Source organism: Nannobrachium achirus (assembly GCF_963921795.1).
Source record: "Nannobrachium achirus genome assembly, chromosome: 2".
NCBI classification, from domain to species: domain Eukaryota; kingdom Metazoa; phylum Chordata; class Actinopteri; order Myctophiformes; family Myctophidae; genus Nannobrachium; species Nannobrachium achirus.
In genome coordinates, this window is record NC_137811.1 from 69,606,723 (window position 1) to 69,625,899 (window position 19,177).

The window sequence follows — 19,177 nt, forward strand, 5'->3', positions numbered from 1 at the left end:
GCACATTTTTTCTGTCCGTTCCGAAACGTGTCCGAGAGTTTTTTTTCCCCCCGAATCGACGGCCGACCATTAATCATTAAAATGCGTCCAACCCGCACTGAGGCCCGAACCTTATGTTTCCAACGCTTTTTCGCCTCATTTCGTTTTCTTTGAGGAAGCCACTGATTTACACTCACTAGCAAACTTGTTCTATTTGTGCAGTGCATGCAGCGTGCCTGCATGTTACCCTGTGATCTATTAAGCCACACTGTGGATTGTGAAAATGTTTAAATAGTAGGCTTCGTTGATTATTAAATAATACAAAAAATAACATGCGCTGCGCTAGACGCCTGACACAGTGACTCGCTCATTCTACGCCTGGAAAATAGCAGATCTACAAGCTCACAACACGCTGCGGATGCGAGGCGTTGTGAGCTTGTAGATCAGCCACTTTTGTCACGGAACACACCGCGATGAAGATGTATACAAGCCAGGATTTACTTGAGTGATGTGTTGAACGGAAGGACGGACGGACGGACGAGGCTGTCACAGTGCACTGCGACTGCACACAACAACGCCGAAAAATAAACATCCAATGCAAGGTAAAGAAGTGGGAACACAAGCTAGGAGCTCCATTCTGCAGCACGCCACTTCCAATCAAACCTCAACAACGCGTTTACCTCAGCGTGGGACTTTTCTCCATGCTCAGAGTTATGTCTCCTGGCTGCAGCATTAGCACGAGCAACACACACACACACACACACACACACACACACACACACACACACACACACACACACACATACACACACACACACACACACACACACACACACAGGACAGGAGTTGTACGCTGCATGCATCATCAGAGAGAGTGCATGATGCATGTCATAGGTAGGCAGAGGCTATATCAACAATTATTCTATGTCCGACCCGAATCGACGTCCGACAATTAATTATGATAATGCGTCCACCCCGAGCCTGAGCCCGTCGGGCTTGTTGGGCCCCACATGTTTTCAGTCGGGTATCCCAGCTCTAGTGTGTGTGTGTGCGTTTGTGCAAGCATGTGTGCGCGCGTCGTGGATGTAGGAACCACATGGGTCACGGGGGTCTTGTCCCCCATGGGCCGCGATTCCCGCGAACCACCATTTGGGCTGCGAGTCCACGAGGGAAAAAAGGCCTGTACACTGCAGGACTTGGAGAGGATACATGTGATGTACTCCCGACCTGTGGAGGGCAGCATTGCATGATTGCACAGCCTGCATGTTGATGAAGAAATGATGGTCCGTGGAAATGCATGAGGACAGGCCAGGAAGGCAACGTGTTGTTGTTGTTGTTAGCTTTAGCTTTAGCTGCTAGCTGCCTATGCAGTGGCTGGAGCCTGGTAGAGCCCTGCAAGCCCGACGGGACCCGACCATGGCCCGGCCCGGCCCGCCAAAACGGGCCGGGCTTGGGCTCGTTTCGAAACTCACCAACGGGCCTAGGGCCGGGCCCGGGCTCAGAACCATGCTCGGAACATTTCGCGCTGTGAATTTCACATCTGACGTCTCTGTGTGTGCGCTTAGCTAAAATGGAGTGTGGTGTGTGTGAGTGCTGCCTCCCATAGCCTTCTAGGCTAATAGCCTTCTAGGCAATGGGTTCTATCTGTATCTATAGCAACATGGCTCTGATTGGTCGTGACATGAGTATATTAGCCAATGGAGAGCCGCAACGAGCCGAGGGCTTGACGGCTTTACTTCTGTCACACACTCACACAAGTCGACTCTGCGTACACAGCGAGACTGGAAAATTAGGAGCACTACTGTAGTTTCACCCATTTCTCAAATAAATCGCCCTGTAATGATTCCCCGACCTCCCGTATCAGTTATGGGATGCGTGCGTGCGTCTTTACTCTTTAGTACTGGACGATAGCCTACTCTGTATTTTACAAGATTGCTTGTAACCACGGGCGGCAAGCTGACAATAATATCAATATCTAATTCCTGTGAAGATATACAGTAACATAACAAACGGTGGGTGGAGGAAGATTTCTTGCGTTGTGATGTGTCTGTAATTACTTGCTTTGCTATTGTGTTGACTTCTTTCTTGTAATCAGAGCGCAAGACGAGCACAGCTATAGAGGGCTGTACATACGTCTCTCAGTCTCCGTCCTCTCCGACCATAGTTTTCGTCGGAAAGTTTCGACTTTCTGACGTGCGTGCAGCTTTCCGAACTCAAATTAGGAGTAATCCTTTTCAGAAGTTGCAAGAGATGTCATTTTGTAGTTGAACTGGACCTTTCCGACGGAAATTTCGGTGGTCTGTGACAGTATGGACTCCCCTTGAGAGTGTAGCTGCAACGCGCAGCAGTGAAAGCCACGCACACAATAATTAATTAAATAATAAGGTGACGGGCTTTCGGCCGGGCTCGGGCTTTAAAAAGTGGCACCAAACGGGCCATGGGCCGGGCCTGGACTGAAGTCCACGGGCCAGGGCCGGGCCCGGGCCCATATTTTAGGCCCGTGCAGGGCTCTAGAGCCTGGCTAGCTAGCCTAGCTACTTGTTGCCTGAGCAGAGCCAACTGTTGGGGTAAGTAGCCTATTATCTGTCAAATATCCCCCCCCCCAACTGGGAAGTCCTGGATACATCCCTGGCATGCGTGCATACATTAATCTATAATAAATCCAAAATTAACTGAATTAATCATAGAAAATGTCAAAGAACTCATAATACCGTGAATAATCTTAATGAGTTCTAAACCAACAGCAGACTGTGCTGTTCCCATTCACAGATGTACGGTACAGTGATTATAATGTTTATCAAACAGATTCATAGAGGAGATCACACATGGATGTACTGTAGTTACTTACCGGTACGTGTGGGATATGGGTCATTGCAGAGGTCAGTGTGGCAGCACTTGGTGTATGCCGTGATTTCTCCATTGAATGAGGCGTTTAATCCAATGTCCCATGAGCCGTTATAACATCCAAAATCTCGCACGCAAGTCCTCATTTTGATTTCCACTTTACCCTCACCTGAAAACGAACAAGATATTAGTCTTAATCACACTAGATAGAGACTGTTATTTACGACAGAAAATAATAATAATAATACAGCCGCTTGCACATACCCACAGGTAGTATAGCCACTCCTGCAAGACAGTTCATGGAATCAGGAGGACATTCTCGCTGTGTTTCAGTGCAGATTCCTGTAGGTCCAGGGATGCACTCGTGGCATATCAAGGCATATCCTGAGACAACAGGATGAAGACAGTCATGTTACAATTGCAGACATCCCACCGTTCCGGGAGTCTCCCAGGAATTAGCGTCCACTCCCTAGTCTCACTATACAATAGAAGCAAGGTTATTGCAAACTTCTGATAAATTCTTCAATCAATCAAAAAAGTGAAGTCAACTACACAGGTCTGATTGTGAAGTCAACTACGTACACAGGTTTGATTGTGAAGTCAACTACGTACACAGGTTTGATTGTGAAGTCAACTACGTACACAGGTTTGATTGTGAAGTCAACTACACAGGTTTGATTGTGAAGTCAACTACACATTCCGTTTGAGTGCCAAACAGAAAAGGTTTTGACACACCTTTCGATATGAGGAAGATGACTGTCACCATGGCAACCAAATGAGTCTGGAAGAAATAAATCATAATGAGAAACCACAAGATAGAATGAGCAAGGTTATTGATTATATATATATATATATATATATATATATATATATATATATATATATATATATATATATGTGTGTGTGTGTGTGTGTGTGTGTGTGTGTGTGTGTGTGTGTGTGTGTGTGTGTGTGTGTGTGAAGAGTTCATTTGCAAAAACAGATAACTCGTTTTTATAAATGTTCACAAATCCAGTTTTTTTATTGTGCACTCAAAGTAATATCAATCAAACTGAAGTTGGATGGATTTGACTAAGTAAAAATGACTTAACAAAACAGATGTATCATAAAAAATGTAACTTTATTAGAAAATAGTTTTTGTTTTCATTTAAACTTTGAAACATTGACATTGACATTTCCAGAATTTTACAGGAGAGCAAAAACAAAGTTTTGACAACATACTTAAGCAGTCTGTACTTTTATAGGGGCCACATGTAGCCACCAGGGGGCACAATAGGGCTCACACAAGTAGCTAGTTTACAAACACACACACACACGCACGCACGCACGCACGCACGCACGCACGCACGCACACACACACACACACACACACACACACACACACACACACACACACACACACACACACAGTATATTAATGAATGGATGGATGGATTATTTCACTTTGTCATTTAGATTTAACATAAGTGTAATAACCTTTACTTTAGGTATCAATCCAATGCAAATTGCAGAATGTACTAATAAATAAACAGTAAAAAGGTCAGTGAATGTACAGTGTATGCAGTGCTTAATTTTCAATGAAAAGGTGGGGGATCCTGGGTTTCGCGTGCACAGGCGCACATGCACGCGCGCACGCGTTGCGCACGCACACCCGGTGCATATTTTCCCAACACACCAAGTATAACATTACTAGCACTAGCAGGAACATTTGGTAGGCTACATGTAGCCTTCAGAACAATGAACACAATCTATCAATTTGGAATGAGCAATCTGAATAACTGGCATATTAAAAAAAACACACATGTATGTGTGTATAGCCTATAGCTTGTCTTTGTGTCATTGTCAACAATAAAGCACCACAGAACAATTAAGAAACTGGACAAAAACATGAAACTATAAAGTAAAGAAAAATGCTACAGCAAAAAAGGTCTGGAAGGATTTGGAAGGATGAAAACATAGATGACCATATATTAACAGTCAGCACTACTGCACAGTGCAATAGAATAATTATCTTATCTGTTTCAACATCAGAGGTGGTGTATCAAAATAGTAAAGTGAAAATGTATTTGTAAGAACACTGCACACACAGCCAAACTCACTGTTGCTAACAAACATACCCGATGTCTCTGGTTCACATTGGCACATTTCCTGGTGCAATCTGCCCAGATCATGCATGTCATGCATGTCTTCTTCTTTTTTCGTTTTTTACTCTCAAAAAAGCATTTGCAATGTAGTGCATTTGAAACTATATTGCAGTGCACATCATGGGGTGATCACGGCCTGCCTCCTGTGAATTGTATTTTTTTTTTTTTTTTTTTTTTTGTTGCTGAATGAGGTCAGCAGCCAAAGTGACATGAGTGAGATGTGCCAATGTCAACCAGAGACATCGGTATCAGTGTACAACAGTAATATCACTAATATGTCCAGTCCAACCAAAGCAGATTTAGATTCAGTCTGATTAATTGTCCTTTTTAAAGTGGCAGTTCAGTGAATTAAGCTATTTGTTTATAGACATATTAAACATGTAGAATAGTAGCTTCTGAAACCCTGTTAAAAAAATGTGAACTTTATATTAAAGCATTGTGGAATAAGACTGCTTTACGTTTTTGAATCATGCCTGGGCTATCATATTTTTAATGCTTTACCGTCGTGCGCATCACGGTAATACTATTAATTAATTACTTTTGATAGGCTACTTGATAGCCTATCAAAGGTCAGTTGCTAGGCATCTCCTCTTCCCTTCATGTTAGTTAGCGGTTATAAACGCTAACGTTCACACTGTTGCTGTTCCCTGTCATTTTACACACACACACACACACACACACACACACACACACACACACACACACACACACACACACACGCACACACGCATGCACGCGCACACACACTGTGCGTGTGCGTGCGTGCATCAATCCACACTCCACTAGCCTCGTGTAGCCACTAGCCAGGCTTTCACTCTGACACTCCACAGACCCACGGAGTTTGGTTAGCAGTTAGCATAGCCTAGCTTTCCTCGTCTCCCCTGTCTGTGTTGTGAGACTGGTGCGGAGATGAGAGAAGCAGGCAAACTCATGCTGCCCCACTCTAGCCTGGCTCCAGCCAATAGACCCGCCCACTCTCTGAGTGAACTGCATCTCTTGGTCTGGATGTGTCATATGACGTGTCTCTTGCTACCGAAAGCTTCTCAAACCGACCGAAACCGACCAATGAAATCAATGCAATGCGGAGGAGGGGCGCGTCTAACTTTTGAAAATCAACAGAAACAGTGGAGGGAGGGGTGGCTGCGTGGCTCACCAGAGTTCTTAATTGCTCCCTTTGAACTTCAAAAGGGCTCCGAACTGCAGTCATTGATTGAGCCATACAAGTCATAGCTCGTTAGTGATTCTCTCTAATCAATGAAACATCAAAGACAATGACCTGTTTGGTGCATGTCATTGAGGGGAGGGGGAGGAGGGAATGTTTTGTGTGCAAAAGTCAAACACAACCCCTCCCACCAGATCTCTTGTGATTGGGAATTTCAAATTTTAAATCCCCTCCCCTTTTCAATCAAATAGAATGGGAACAGGTTCAGACTCAAGCCCCAGCGTAGAGTCTGAAATCAGGCTAGCCCCACTCAGCCAATCACAGCGCGTGCGTGCGTGCATGCATGCGTGCGTGTGTGTGAGTGAGAGAGTGGTGGAAAAAAGTACTCAAACGTTTTACTTGAGTAAAACTGTAAAAGTATCACTACTGCATTGTAGAAACTACTGAAAATAATAATAATAATAATACTCAAGTAAAGTCAAAGTACCTGAATACAAAGTACTTGAGTAAATGTACTTAGTTACTTTATTTTTTGAGTAAATGTACTTCAGTGCCTTTTTTTTTAAATCAAGAAAACCAAAGTGGATACTTCTGTGAATGGGCGTGGCTTCATTGTGTGCATAGGCCACGCCCCTACAGTCCTTGTCAGAAAGGCCAGAAAAATATGTATTGGATTTGACAAATTTTTGAAACACATTTTTTCAAACTTTCGATTTTTTTCATCATTAAAAATGTGTCTGTTGGTTAATAATACATTACTCTGTTGTGTGACAAACTGGGAATACACTTGTTATCATCTTTATTTGACTGAACTCCCCCTTTAAGGATGTATTTTTTTGTATTTGTTGCAGTCAGTTCTTCTCATGTATTATAATCGCCAAAATAAAAGTCTGGGTTTCCGAGGCTACCACAAAGGTGTCCCCTCCTGTCTCACAATCTCTCTCACTGGCTCTCCTGTCCTCCAGTCCTCATTAAATAGTTTCCCTTCAATGGAGGGTAAATAGAATTAGGACTGTCCATCAATGCAATAATGCACACGCGCGCGCGCGCACACACACACACACACACGCACACACCCCCGCGCGCACACACACACACACACACACACAAGATAAAACAAGTAATATAAATATAACTACCATAACGTTACTAATTACTGTGCTATAACTCACTCACTGACTCACTCACTCACTGACTCACTCTCACTGTCTTTGTCCGGTTGACCATAGTCAAAGTTGAACTAAAATACTGAACTCCTGTAGTTTAGTCAATGTATACTATAAAACATTTTCAGAATTATTCAAAAATGGACAGAGAGTGAACATAGCTGATCTATAAGCTCACAACCCCTTTCATCGCTCTGCAATTTATTTTCATCTGAGACGGGGCTTAATAACAATGTATTTTTGTACATTTGGTTCCCGGGGGTCCCTTCCGAGAAATGTAACGGAGTCAGTACAGTATTTGAAAGTGAAAGACATACGTTTTCAAAAACGTATAAATGAATATGTAAATAAATAAATAATAGTGGTTACTAAAAAGAAAAAAGTACAGGATCAAGTAAATGTATTTGTTCTGTTACTGTCCATTGCCCATTGCAGCCTGATATTTAGCACCACCATAAAGGATTATGAGTCACCTTTGAATCCATGCTGCGCTGTGGTCTTCTGTTCAGGAGTAGAGATGATCAGCAGACTGGTAAAGGCTGATGGGAGATGGAACAACAACCATTATCCAACTAAACTTACCATTCAAAACACTCTCCTCATTGACATAATATATAGCCTACTGCACCATGAAACAGGTACTCAAAATCAAGAGTTTTAGCACAAAAAAGAAACTTGAGTAGCACATATTATATTTTGATTGATTGATTGATTGATTGATTGAAGACTTTATTAGAAGTTTGCATAGGAAAGGTACAGTTTCATGACGGTACAGTTCACTGGTACAAGGTCTACTAAAAGGAGATCCTAGAAAAGACTAAGCTTATTTCCACAGAAAAGTATCTCATATAACATTGAATGACAGACGAACAGAACACAGTACTATACAGCAGATATATTCGGTAAAAAAAAAGAAAGAAAAAAAAAACAGTAAGTCTATACAAACAGTAAGTATACAAAGAAGGGGCAGGGGAGGGTAGGGCTGCTCTAGGTTTGTTTTACTAGTTGCGAACGGCTGCTGCCTGTATAAGTGGTTTTTCAGGGCGATTTTAAAGGATGCTAGTGATCCACACTCCTTTAAGACCTTCGGTAGAGCATTCCACATTTTTGTTGTATAGCAGAAGAACAAGTTTGACCCTTTGTTTGAGTTTACTCTGGGTTGAACGTGATCTGTGGCGCTGCCTCTGGTGTTGTAATTGTGGACATCCTTAACGTTCCTTTAAATTGTTTTGCCAGGTACATGGGTATCTTAGTGGTGTAGTGTATCTTCTACAGGTCCATTGCAAGTTGCTGTACTCTGTCATCTACTCTGAGCCACTCCACTTTTAACTGGTGAGTAGCAGTGAGGTGAGTCTGATAGGGATTAGGGAAGGTTAAGCAGGATTTTCTTCATCATAGTCCAGCATAACTGTTCACCATTTAAAGTAGCACATCTCAAACAGAAAGGGGGAAAAAACAGAGAAAAATAATAATAATGAATAAATAAATAAATAAGTAATTAAGTAAGTAATTAAACTGGAGATTAAGATATTAATGACTTAGATATGCTTCTATTTTGACTCTACAGTACTTTGGATGAGACCCTATTGACACTGTAAGATTATAGTCCTCAGTAGTGATCAGTTTGTCTCATCCATTATAAGATCAGTATGTCTCTCTATACATCCATTATAAGACCAGTATGTCTCTCTATACATCCATTATAAGATCAGTATGTCTCTATACATCCATTATAAGATCAGTATGTCTCTCTATACATCCATTATAAGATCAGTATGTCTCTCTACATCCATTATAAGATCAGTATGTCTCTCTATACATCCATTATAAGAGGTTCTTATCCGTAACAAGAGGAGAGATGAGGAGTCTGTCTGTTGTCTTGCACACACTTTATGAAAACCTGACGATTACATAATATGGGGCAGATCTTGTGTGTGTGTGTGTGTGTGTGTGTGTGTGTGTGTGTGTGTGTGTGTGTGTGTGTGTGTGTGTGCGTGTGCGTGTGCGCGTGCGTGCATGTGTGTGTGGAGGGGTGGGGACACACATGATGGGGGCAACAGTATTGACTATACTGAAGTATTGACTATGCTTAAGTACCAAAGTAAAAGTTTTTGCTATGGTCCTCAGGATCAGGACTCAAACCCACAACAGGATGTCAGATTGGATCCAGCCTAGGTGCCTGGACCACTCACTACCCTGTGGCCCGACCAGGGTAGTCAGGCCAGACCTTTGCATTTTAAAAAGGCACACATTCACTGGCTCTGGTGTGCATGGAAAGCTTTGAACGTCTCCATGTAACATTTTGTGGACCATGCAGTCTTGTCAAGTTGTTTATGTTTTTTTTTATGTAGTTGGTGTGAAATCCACTTGACTTAGAACACATTTTAAAACTATATTTTTATAGTTATAGTTATAGTGCTCAGTGTGAACGGTCCTTCTCCCCACAAAACGGGCTCCTCCCCACGTGGGTTCTCTGACCCAAAACTAGTATGACTCTAATACGACTATTCTGTGCTTACTGCAACTTTAACTTGAGTGACTTTGTGAGGCTCACATAAATATTCCCCGCTCACATTTGTAAATGTAAATGTAAATGACATACTGCTCATAATTCTACATTGATGCAAACTCTGAACTCTGATGATGATATTCTGTTGGAAATATTTTATGTTGATGTTGATGTGGTTTCATAATGTTGATTTAGCACACTGACTATCAAGCAAATAAAAAGCATGGCATTTCACGTCAAAGGTTGCCGATCACTGATGCATGGCACGTGAGGCGTCGGTGAAATAGAGAAAGTTAATTTTACCACTGTAGCGGAACAGAAAGCAGATGAACATCCTGTTGTTCTCTCTGACTATAACAGAGACAGATGAACTCCTTAAGGTCACATCTCATTCCTTTTGTTTTATAAAGGAATATAATGTATTGTAGCCTATAGCCTATTAGTTATGGAGACACTGTAGAAAATTAAATTACATTTTAAAATGTTTTAAACGTATTGATTTGCTGTAGCCATAAGGATTCTTTTACTTTACTTTTATTGTCTCTGTTTATTCCTTTTAGGTGTAGGTTTATTTCATGAAAAAAATGGAAAAGGGAGAAGTTTAGCTGGATGTAATGTATGTATGCTCTGTCTATGGAACACTTCAATAAAAACATTTGAAGCGAAATCCAACTTGAAACAGAAAATACTAGTGTCTACCTTGAGAAAAAGTGTCCTCAGCCAAGAGGTGAACAATCATACATATGGGGTATAAAATATTTGAGAAATATGTGGGTCCCTTCCTTAGAAGGTTACTTTTTTGTATTATTTTGTTTTTTCTTGCTTTGACCTGCACCTCCCGCTGGTATCTATTGATGTGCACATGTGTTCATGTGTAGATAGTTGTAGATGTAGATTATATTAGTAAGACACCTCAGGGTGACATGCAACCTCAGGGTGACAACCTCAAGCCAATTCGCTTTGCCATGCAATCAACTTCAAAGCAGCGATGTGGCACAGAGTGACAGTGAGTCACAGTGATGTGGTACAGAATGACTCATATATGGGCATAAAAGGGACATCACTTCCTGTACTGAAAGACACATGAAATCACTTCCGGTACTGACAGTCAGACAAACGTGACATCACTTCCTGTCATTACCAAATATGGGCATTCCCATATATGTCCTTAATATTGATAACATAATATCCTTAATAATGTCCTTAATATTGACAATATAGGAATCTCCATATATGGGCATAAAACGTACGTTAATTAGTAATGCCAAGCAGGGCCTTGGTGCCTTGGTTTGATGCCTGTGGATCTCCATATATGGGCATAAGGGGGTACCCTAACATTCTCATTTTCGGCCTGGGATTTATGACATCAGAAATCTCCATGTATGGGCATAAAAGGTTTTTTTCTTTTTCTGGGAATGACCATATGGACTTTTATACCCTGAGAAATCTCAGTACAGGAAGTGATGTCACGTGACATCATTTTTATGTCCATATACAGTATGAGTCATTCTGTACCGCATCGCTGTGACTCACTGACATCACGTGACATCACTTCCTGTACTGACAGTCAGACAATACTGACAGTCAGACAAGCTACGAGATTTCTCAGGGTATAAGGCGACCTTTGGTCGCAACTATATAGATAGATAAACTTCATATATATTTTTTTTTTCAGTTTTGCATTGCTATATCGGCACCACATGTAGGCTGTATATGGTGGAGTGCAATAGGCTGTTTTAACACCATCTGTACACATGTGAAACTTTCGTGCCAGCATGTTGGCTTGCCCATAATAGAGCAACAAAGTTTTACGTCATTTACCCATCCTACTTGGTTCACTTTTTTCCCCCCACTCTGAATTCCTGAACTGTGTTCCAAACCTAAACAAATGATCTAAGCGGTTTGGCTCATATGGATATGAAGAATCAACTGATGGTGAGAAAACGCTAACGTTACTGTCGCCGAATTAGTTACATTTTCGCTAGAAACAGGTTTTATCAAATATGTGACTGACTATCATAAAACATACAGAGCCATCTCCGGACAATATCGCGCAGACTGTTTATTTTTGGACCACAATGCTAACCCTGACCACCATTTCTCCATAGAGAAATCAGTGAGTCACGCCATGACTTTGTTACTATATAGTTTACAACACAACTAGAGCACGTCATCATCAAGGTTCAAGTTTTAAGGATGTACTTTATTGTTAGATCTTGTGTACATATATAGGAATAAGAGTACAACTTATTTTGGTTTGGCTTCCTTTCATACAATGCAGCAGCATAGATAATAACAACAGAATAATGGTTAAAAAATATTAAAGTAAAGAAAGCGAGCAAAAAGTATCATCAAATGTACAGGCCTATAATCTTGGTATATTGTATACACCGACATCATTTTTCTTTTCCCTTTTTTATCGCAGAGATGTGACCCAGCCAGGTATCTAAACCTTTTCACAAACTCTAATAATAGGGAAAGGTGAGCTTCTGATCATCCTTCTAGTTCTAGTGTTCATATAAACCAACTCTTTTTTGAGTTGAACATTATATCAAACAACATGCCATATTTTGAGCAAACCCTGAGTAGCTGCTGTAAGCCAGCACTGTATGGAGATAGTACAACTAAATCATCAGCATACATCATATGATTAATACGGTTATCCTCCACCATGCAACCAGTTTTTCTTTTAACTGTTTAGATAAGTCGTCCATGAGTATCAGGGGCAGCCACCCTGATACTCCATATCCACAATCATTGAATTTCTATCTTCTCATATTCAGACCTGTTATTTATTGGTTAATAGCCTGGCTATCTTTTCATGTAACTTATATATCATGTAATTAAATATAGGACCACAATGGAAAGCCCTCTGGGATTTTCGGGGGGTTATCCATTTAGCACTTTAGCATAATTATGCTTCCTGTAGCCTACTGTTTGCAAAGTGTTAATAAAATTCTTCTCTGTAACTTGTAACCTTAACTGCTGTGCTGCCTCTGGACAACTGAATTTCCCCCGTGGGATAATAAAGGTATCTCCTGAAATAAAACATCTTTTTAACCCTAACCCTTTACAATAAGGGTTCATAGATTGTACGAGAAAAGAAAAGATGAGTGTTAAAATGTTTTCATGTACTGCTTTCTATTGTTTTAGCGATTTTAGTATTTTGATTTCAGTGGGTGGGGGAGTGTACAAGTGGCTAAATATGTCTTTTTAGACACAATCAGCCCGCAATTTCTTTGTTACTAATTACACCAGCCCCCATAAGTCACATCTGCCCATGAAAGATTGTGGTGCATCTTGGGAATGGGCTTATTGTGTCTAAAAAGACATATTTAGCCACTTGCATGGGGGCATGCATGCACATCAAAATCGTTAACATCACTAAAATGATAGAAAGAAGTAAATGGAAACATTTTAACACTCATCTTTTATTTTCTCTAATGACTATCCAAAATATGAACCCTTGTTGTAAAAAAAAAAACAAAGTTGTCCTTTAAAGGACCCTGGTACAATAAGCCAACTATGCCTTAATAAACTTTATTATAACTAATTTGTCCAGTCCAGACCTAATGAATGTTATTAGCATGTCCTAATAAAAACAACTTAATGCTTCCTTACATTCTTTTAAAAATGTATTAGCATCAACTTTCCATACAATCCATAGGACTGGACCACACGTGGACACATGACATGATCAACCTGCGACGGGTACTCTTTGCATCTACATAGCTGTAGAGTTTGACCTGGTGTTTGTCGGTACAGCAAGAGAGTCATCTCTTCTCACAGATGAAGGATTTTCTATATGTACACTTTTTATTATACAATTTATTCATAACTGGCCAGAAGTATACACACTTCAAGTCTTCATTCTTAGCAGGCTGTTCAGAACCCCAGTGCCTGCAGAATAAACAACATATTATCAAACATGTTAAATAAGTCCCTCACATCATACACATCATTGTAGATTTACATAAGGGGGATAAAGAAGTAACATATCACACCCTGCAGTCAGTGCTGTTCCATCCACCCATGTCCATTTGTCTTCAGTCTTATGCAGCCCAATCCATGCCATATTATGTGAATCGAGCGATTCTCTGATGAATTTCTGATGTACATGATTGAATCATAGTTAATATCTGTGAAAAAACTTTGAGGTTTTCACTAGTCAAGGAATGACATGGACACCCACGCACACACACACAAGCACACACGCAAGCACACACACACACACACACACACACACACACACACACACACACACACACACACACACACACACACACACACACACACACACACACACACACACACACACACACACACACAAATGAAATATTCAATCAATCAAAAACAAACACATTAAGATAAACTCACCTGTTCTTTTTCACCATTAATGATCACCAGATCTGCTCCTGGTGTCTTCCAACATTCTTGTCTACTTTTCTCCCACTCCCAGTACGGTGTATCAGAGAAGTAATAACAGCTCCATCCGAAGACCTTCCATCCGCTGGGACACTGGGACAACTTGTCTACACATCAGACAGGAGTTTTACTCATGGATTTCCAAAACACTGAATAATAATAATAACAAGAACTGCACTCTGTCAAGGTGTCAATTTTCTCCTTGTGCCCAAGCAGTCCATGTATGGCCTACTTGTGCGCCATCAGAGCGGGCCATGAGGTGCGCTCACCACTGGCATCACCACGAATGCTGGTCCCTCATTGGCTGTTAATGATGACGTTGCCAGAAATGCTGGTCCCTGATTGGGCTACGGGCTTAAACACACACATACCTACATACCTACATACACAGCCAAATGCAGTACTTGCACACTCTGCTGGCACAAGTAATAATAATAGGCTAATAATAATAATCACATTTCGAATGCACCTCCAAAGTCACCTTAAGTTCTGCCCAAAAGAGCAACAGGGGGTCCGGGATCTTTGTGTGATTGGACCCCCTAATACATTGGCTGCCATCTATTAAATGCATTCAACTTACCGGCGGGCGTGCATGTGCATTGTGCATGCATACATCGGCGTGTGTGACGGGCGCACATCAGAACGATAACGTGGTCCGGTAAAATCCCAAACAATCGGTCATCGCGTCGCTCCATGGACTCAGATAGATAGATAGATAGATAACTTTATTATCCCAAGGGGGAAATTCAGTAACTCATCGTCGTCCTCCATTTTACATGCATTCTCAACGGGGGCGAAACATGGCTTGTCTTTACAGAGCTGTGTGCACATGACGCAAACCAGGAAATGCGTGAGACCGATCCGGCCACTAAGCCTTATGGGTAATGTAGTGTTTTTGCTCACCTGGCGATAAATAAGCCTTATTTATTATTATTTAACCTGGTAAGCATGCAATCAATCAAAGCCAGAGATAAGACGTTTGGGGGAGTCTTAAGGATTTATTTATTTATTTAATGGCAGCCAATATTAACCAGATGAACCCTAGCATTGCGATGCAAGGCATTTTGAGCTAACCCTAACCCTAACCCTAGCCCATTAGCCTGGCACTGCCATCCCGAGCTACGTCATCACAAATGTGCTTCCTTTCTCGGTCCCATAGAGTCTCATTACGCAAAATGATTTTCTAATTTCCAATCAAATGGCTGCATTTGGAGCGCCCCCCTCACACTGCTCCTGATTGGTCCATGTAGTTGACTACGTAGAATTCGAGCTGCAGCTGCACCTCTCACATTTTGTAAACAAACATGGTGGTTACCATACATACCAAAGCGAGTTCGTAAATAAAAGCTGCATTAGGTGAAGTTTTATGTGAAATCAGCGGCATCTCAGTTTGCACTTTTGGAATTTAAGACACATTTGCTGTTCTGCCGACGATGTTTTGATGCGCTACTGATTGATTGCGACCGTAGGTCGCAGTTTAGTTGCGACCGTCAGGGAGCAGTTTACTATGAAAACCTCCACCGGCCGTCCGTCGGTCGGTCGGTCGGTCACACGTCACACGTCACACCTTTGCCCTGCTCATATCTCCGCATCAGTATGACATCACACCACATGTGTACACAAACCTTTGTGTACGTTGCTGTGGCAACAGTCTGTTGTTGCTGGTTTGTTAGTGTACGTTAGCAACCACCTTAGCAACCATGGTTTTACCCTAGCAACCAACTGTTTACCCTAGCAACCAACTGTTTACCATAGCAACCATGTTTTTTTACCCTAGCAATCAACTGTTTACCATAGCAACCAGATACGCAGAGCAGGGATCTCCATATATGGGCATAAACAGGTGACATCACACTGATGTCAGATACTCAGAGCAGGGATTTCTCCATAATATATGGGCATAAAAGGGATTCTGTTAGGGATCTCCATATATGGGCATAAAAGGGATTCTGTTAGGGATCTCCATATATGGGCATACAAGGGATTCTGTTAGGGATCTCCATATATGGGCATAAAAGGGATTCTGTTAGGGATCTCCATATATGGGCATAAAAGGGATTCTGTTAGGGATCTCCATATATGGGCATAAAAGGGATTCTGTTAGGGATCTCCATATATGGACATAAAAGGGATTCTGTTAGGGATCTCCATATATGGGCATAAAAGGGATTCTGTTAGCTGTTAGTGATCTCCATATATGGGCATAAAAGGGATGCTGTTAGGGATCTCCATATATGGGCATAAAAGGGATTCTGTTAGGGATCTCCATATATGGGCATGAAAGGGATTCTGTTAGGGATCTCCATATATGGGCATAAAAGGGATTGTATCCCAGATGATGCCCTGTTAGGAGATCCACACTAACAGAATCCATATATGGTCCTACCGACAGCTGCTATAAGCCAACCCTGGCGATAAGGTCTGAGTCGAAGAAATGCTTCTTTCCTGGCAAGAATTGCCCCTTTATACTGTAGGGCTCGTTTGTGTATTGTATGACATCACGCCACATCATCGGCTGAGGACTGTGTGATGTCATCATATCTCCATATATGGAGACATAAGTTGCTCATGCCCAAATATGGGCTGGTGAGGTCAGACTTAGTGTGATGCGTAGGTTATCTCCATATATGGAGATTCAACTTCAATGAGTAACCATGGCAAACTGTCAACTGCCCGTATGTCTTGATAATTGGTAAAACAAATTTTTTTTGGCCTATTTGTGGAGATAAGCGACCAACGGTCGCTTATCTCCCGATTAGGGAGTCTTACTGGTATCAAAACCTCCACCGGCCGTCCGTCGGTCGGTCGGTCGGTCACACGTCACGCGTCACACCTTTGCCCTGCTCATATCTCCGCATCAGTATGACATCACACCACATGTGTACACAAACCTTTGTGTACGTTGCTGTGGCAACAGTCTGTTGTTGCTGGTCTGTTAGTGTACGTTAGCAACCACCTTAGCAACCATGGTTTTACCCTAGCAACCAACTGTTTACCATAGCAACCATGTTTTTTTACCCTAGCAACCAACTGTTTACCATAGCAACCATTTTTTTTTACCCTAGCAACCAACTGTTTACCATAGCAACCATGTTTTTTTTACCTTAGCAACCAACTGTTTACCATAGCAACCATTTGTTTTACCCTACATCCCTCCATATATGGAGATAACCGACGAATCTCACTAAGTCTGACCTCACAAGCCCCATATTTGGACACGAACAACATATAACTCCATATATAGAGACATAGCTGCTGACATCAGTATGACATCACACTGCTGACATCAGTATGACATCACACCGTACACAAATGACCCTTATATAAGACCGGCATTATCTACCGACAGATTGTGGAGATAAGCGACCAACGGTCGCTTATCTCCCGATTAGGGAGTCTTACTGGTTGGTTAAAGGAATCTGTCTGTCAAAGTGAGTAGCTACGTCATCGTAATGAGTTGGCTATGGCTGGTCCCGTCTGGCTGTTGCCTGGCAAGGAAAAAGGTTGAAGACCCCTGCCATAGAGAACAGGAGTCTGACATCACTGCCACTAGAGGGGGATATCCCCCTGGGTAACAGATTTATGTTCTCTATTGAAAATACCATAGGGTCATCTTAGATTATGACAAGAAGAAAATTTGTTCCATAAATAAACAAATCAGCCCTACTCATATGTATATGAAGCATCAACTGACATTGAAAAAGTACAAATTCATCCAAAGAAAAATACTTTTATTCTCTAGACCTTATCAAATGTAACTCAATATCATAAACGACACAGAGTCACATACCTGACAGAATCTTCGGGCTGATGTCTTTATTTTTGGAACGCAGTTCCTTTACGGGATTTTCAATCTTATATTAAAAATCCCACATTGTCTGAAGTGAGCAGTGCTATTTATGAGTTAATTATTAAGCGTCCCAAGAAGATTGGCCAATGTGACCCGTGGGCATACAACAAACTTTGAGCGTACCCCATAGTGGCTATAATCAAGGCAGTATTGTGGTGATCATAGCAATGTGACCAGATCAAAACAGAAGCAGAAGCTTCCGATCGGAGCAGTTGAAAGTATTTTCTTTTTTCTTTCTCCTGGAAACAAAATTATAACGACGATCATCCATGCTTTAGGCATGTTCCGTAGAAAGTGGCTTGTTTTGACCAAGATCGCGATCTAGATCAATCAAAGATACGTATATTTTTCGGAATATTGGTCTAGAATGAAACCGGGGCATTTTGGATGACGTTACTTCCGGATGCATTATGGGAATTGAAGTCTTTGCGTCGCTCCAAACCGCTGGAAACGCTGTTTGACCGCCAACAGCGCAGTATATGTGTTAATATATCAATAATACACTCATTTATATTTCTTTAAAAAAAAAATGTGTAACCTCTCTCACCTTCTTTCTCTCTCTCAAGCTTGTTTACTTCTTCTTGTAACTTGTTTGTTTCCAGGGTCAGGTTGATGCAGCTTGACTGCAGCTGCTCCAAGTCCAGGTCCAGCTGGTTTACCTCCAGGGTCAGGTTGTTGTAGGCCATCTGTAGTTGATCAGAGACTGAATAATCTAAAGGACCAGAAGGTGATGATAAACAGTTATTGCTGCTGTTGATGATGATATCAAACATCATAATGCTGAACAGTGAACAGTCAATTAAGAGTGAAACATGTTTCAGGTAGTACAGCAGAGACCACCCCAAAAAATGTTGGGGGACCCCACCCTATTAGCTCTATGGTAAAAAATGTCAGCAGAAAACTGGGTTCAATCCGGGGTGGAAGAGGAAAGTTACATTGTGCAGCTTTAACTTCTTTTACTTTGATTATGTTCTTTTTTTCCTTACTCTCACCTGTGTTTTTCCTGTGACTGTGTTTTAACTTAGCTCTTGTCACTTCTACGATACCAGAATTTTCTACGATACCAGAATTTAACTTATTTTATCTTAATTCAAGATA

General features: G+C 41.5%; 2 protein-coding genes across 3 annotated transcripts in view; both read right to left on the reverse strand.

Annotated features, from left to right (window-relative positions):
• The window catches only part of LOC308308381 (immunoglobulin superfamily DCC subclass member 3-like), a gene marked incomplete at both ends in the record, with an annotated part of 73,459 nt that extends 69,870 nt beyond the window's left edge, over positions 1 to 3,589 (reverse strand). The window contains 3 exons of the mRNA XM_080753804.1: positions 2,828 to 2,992; positions 3,088 to 3,207; positions 3,559 to 3,589. Of these exons, the coding sequence (XP_080609930.1) occupies positions 2,828 to 2,992; positions 3,088 to 3,207; positions 3,559 to 3,589 (316 nt within the window). The remainder of the gene's footprint in view (positions 1 to 2,827; positions 2,993 to 3,087; positions 3,208 to 3,558) is intronic.
• Positions 3,590 to 13,483: 9,894 nt separating this feature from the next.
• On the reverse strand, positions 13,484 to 18,785 carry LOC308295179 (C-type lectin domain family 17, member A-like). 2 transcript variants are annotated; one of them, XR_013962559.1, is made up of 4 exons: positions 14,499 to 14,619; positions 14,182 to 14,336; positions 13,809 to 13,912; positions 13,484 to 13,704 (listed from the first exon to the last, which is right to left on the reverse strand). XR_013962559.1 is itself a non-coding variant. In XM_080738174.1 (4 exons), exons 1-4 carry the CDS (start codon positions 18,763 to 18,765, stop codon positions 13,578 to 13,580), a joined length of 525 nt encoding a protein of 174 aa, XP_080594300.1. In that variant the 5' UTR covers positions 18,766 to 18,785; the 3' UTR covers positions 13,484 to 13,577. The 2 variants fall into 2 exon arrangements, 1 of the variants encoding a protein (XP_080594300.1); XM_080738174.1 differs by lacking the exon at positions 14,499 to 14,619 and adding an exon at positions 18,627 to 18,785.
• Between the last annotated feature and the right edge of the window lie 392 nt (positions 18,786 to 19,177).

Bases quoted from the DNA above. Each gene is read 5' to 3' on its own strand.
- LOC308295179 (XM_080738174.1), bottom strand. From the start codon at position 18,765: ATGGCCTACAACAACCTGACCCTGGAGGTAAACCAGCTGGACCTGGAC. The intron at 14,337-18,626 runs GTGAGAGAGGTT...TCTGATGTGTAG, and splicing joins GCTTGAGAGAGAGAAAGAAG to ACAAGTTGTCCCAGTGTCCC. The intron at 13,913-14,181 runs GTGAGTTTATCT...CATGTACATCAG, and splicing joins TTAATGGTGAAAAAGAACAG to AAATTCATCAGAGAATCGCT.